Genomic DNA, 2,500 nt, shown 5'->3' with positions numbered 1-2,500 from the left:
AAAAAGATACATAAAACCTTATGATTATGCTGTGTAACTTGGTATATGCCCAGAGTAACTTAAAAGTACTGCATACCTCACTAAATCTTTCACTCTCCTTTCTCTGCCTGTTTGGTAGCAAGTGTGTCCGGCTCGACTCACTCAAAACATCATATTCGTCTGATGTTGGTGATATTACTCGGCCTGTCGTGTAAAGGTGTAATGTTACTTCTGGGTTTTGTGTAAAATTATTAATATTTTTTTAGATCTGATGTAAATCATATTCTATATTACTTCCTCCAAAAGATATATTTTCCTGATAGTTTCTCAGTTACCATACATACTAACTAATCAACTGAATTAAATGGACCCCAGAAAAATTAAATAAACAGAATTCATCCAGAACGTCTGTCTTTTTAAAAAATCAGGGCTATTCTTACACACACACTGAAAATAAGTATCATAAAATCAGTAAAATTTAACATGTGATATTTTCCAGATAGTTTTACACTTATCATACATACTAACTAATCAACTGAAGTAAATGGACTCCAGAAAATTAAATAAACTGATTTCTCCATAACAAGTTCTATTATCACATCAGGGCTATTCTTACACTCACTAAAAATAAGTATCATAAAATCTTGTAAATATAACAGAACCAAAGTTATTCCTCATAATTGGCAATCGTATATATAAAAAATAAATATCACTAACCACTGTAATTATTAAACTTTCCTTACCCGTATTATCTCTTCTCTTTATTTTGATAAGAATTGGTTCGTCATCCTCACACGACGGGTGTCTTCCCTTCACCCGTGGACTCGGAGCATCGTCCCTGTGGCCAGTGTTGAGGGACAAGTCAGACATGCGGAAGATGGCGCTATCCTGTTGAAACCAAGAAATCATTTTATGGAAAGATCGTTGAAAAAACTGGAGATATTTCTCTCTAGTGTAATAAGATAATTTCTCTATTATATCATACAATGTAATTTTGCATTATTAAACTGGTCATTGTTGTGGAAGTAAATCCCAACCTTTTTTGTTTCTTATATGAAAAGTTGATTTGGATCATAAATGTAGGATTTAGAACAATTGATTCCAGACTAACAGGTTCAAAAAAATGATATATAATGGATAATACATCCACAGCCTAACTCTTCCTTCTTTTAGCTCCTGTGCTGAGTTATCATAGTAGGATTTCATGCAACAGAATCAAGACTTACACACTGAAAGAATCAAAATGAATATGTAATTTGATCTACTTTATCCTCTATTCTTATTTATTTGCAAATGGTCATATTTATTCAACTAATATAAAAATATTTTAATGTAATCCTATCTTACCTGGGTTATTATCGTAGGATTTCTGGCAACAGATTCAGGACTCTGACAGACTTGAGACGAAGAAGACATCCTGGACGCAGACCTCATCAAGCCTCGTTGCTTCCGCATGTGACGCATTGAAGTTGTGCTGCCTGTCAGTGCATTTAAAGATGTTCAAGAATTATAATACAGCATAATAGGAATTAAGAATATAACTGAAGTATTTGTTTAGAAAAAAAGGAAAATCATTCAAATCTTTAAAAACATTTACATTTACCACTGAATCAAGCAGTATATGAATGTTTACGATGATGAACTATTAGTTTCAGGTGTCCAAATATGAAGGTATAAGATTTAAAGATTTTGTTTGCTTTCTTCATGCATCAGATTAGTTTTGTTATCTATCCTAGAAACATAAGCTTACATGAACTAAGCTTAGAATACAAATAACTAGGAATAGAAAACACTGTCAACTACTTCTAATAATATCTCAGCACATATTTTTTTTTTTTTACTTTATATACTTCATAGTTTCTTTGACCTACATTCTGATATAAAGATGATCAATAAAGACTGACTTTCATACAACTGAAATAATTTCCACTACCATTTCCAACATTTACATCATGCCCATCAAACAACAAATTTTTTCAATATTACAAATTAATCACAAATATATTCTCATGATTAAATTCAGTATGATTTTTTTCCTATTTTTTTTTTTTTTTTAAGGAAAATCAGTATCTGTGACCTCTTTCTTTTTTCTTCTCGCTCACTTCCTTAGAGTACCAAACTCTATAATTAGTACACTATTTCTATGGAGAGCATCACCAGACTACAAGATATTCCATTGAAATATACCCATCCTTAGAAATATATCAGCTGTAGTTTGTATTTCAACTTTTTAACGATATCTGGTCCTTCTTTTTCCTTTTCACGATTAGAGGTCCTCTGCCATAAGAGTTATATATTTCCAAGTTTTATGGACACTACCTAATAAATTATCAAATGGAGTAACTTACTTCAAAATGCTGGATGACTTTAAGGAAATATTGTTACATTTTCACATGACAAGACTGAAAACAGGAATATTGAATGCTATCAAGACCTGTATATTAGTAATTTAAGCACTCCTAAATCCTCAACTGAGTGGTAAGTACTATGCTACTATCAGTCTATACTCCACTAGATGTTA

The 2,500-nt window shown here is 31.6% G+C and overlaps 1 protein-coding gene across 4 annotated transcripts in view; it reads right to left on the bottom strand.

Annotated features, from left to right (window-relative positions):
• LOC125034850 overlaps window positions 1-2,500 on the bottom strand; it is an 89,061-nt gene that overhangs the window by 9,058 nt on the left and 77,503 nt on the right. For all 4 annotated transcript variants that reach the window (XM_047626879.1, XM_047626880.1, XM_047626881.1 and 1 more), the window contains 3 exons: window positions 1,327-1,457; window positions 723-867; window positions 77-183 (listed from right to left, as the gene is read on the bottom strand). In XM_047626879.1, the coding sequence (XP_047482835.1) occupies window positions 77-183; window positions 723-867; window positions 1,327-1,457 (383 nt within the window). The remainder of the gene's footprint in view (window positions 1-76; window positions 184-722; window positions 868-1,326; window positions 1,458-2,500) is intronic.

The sequence above is a fragment of the Penaeus chinensis genome, chromosome 18 (genome assembly GCF_019202785.1).
Source record: "Penaeus chinensis breed Huanghai No. 1 chromosome 18, ASM1920278v2, whole genome shotgun sequence".
NCBI lineage: Eukaryota > Metazoa > Arthropoda > Malacostraca > Decapoda > Penaeidae > Penaeus > Penaeus chinensis.
This window is presented reverse-complemented; position numbering and strand designations above follow the sequence as displayed.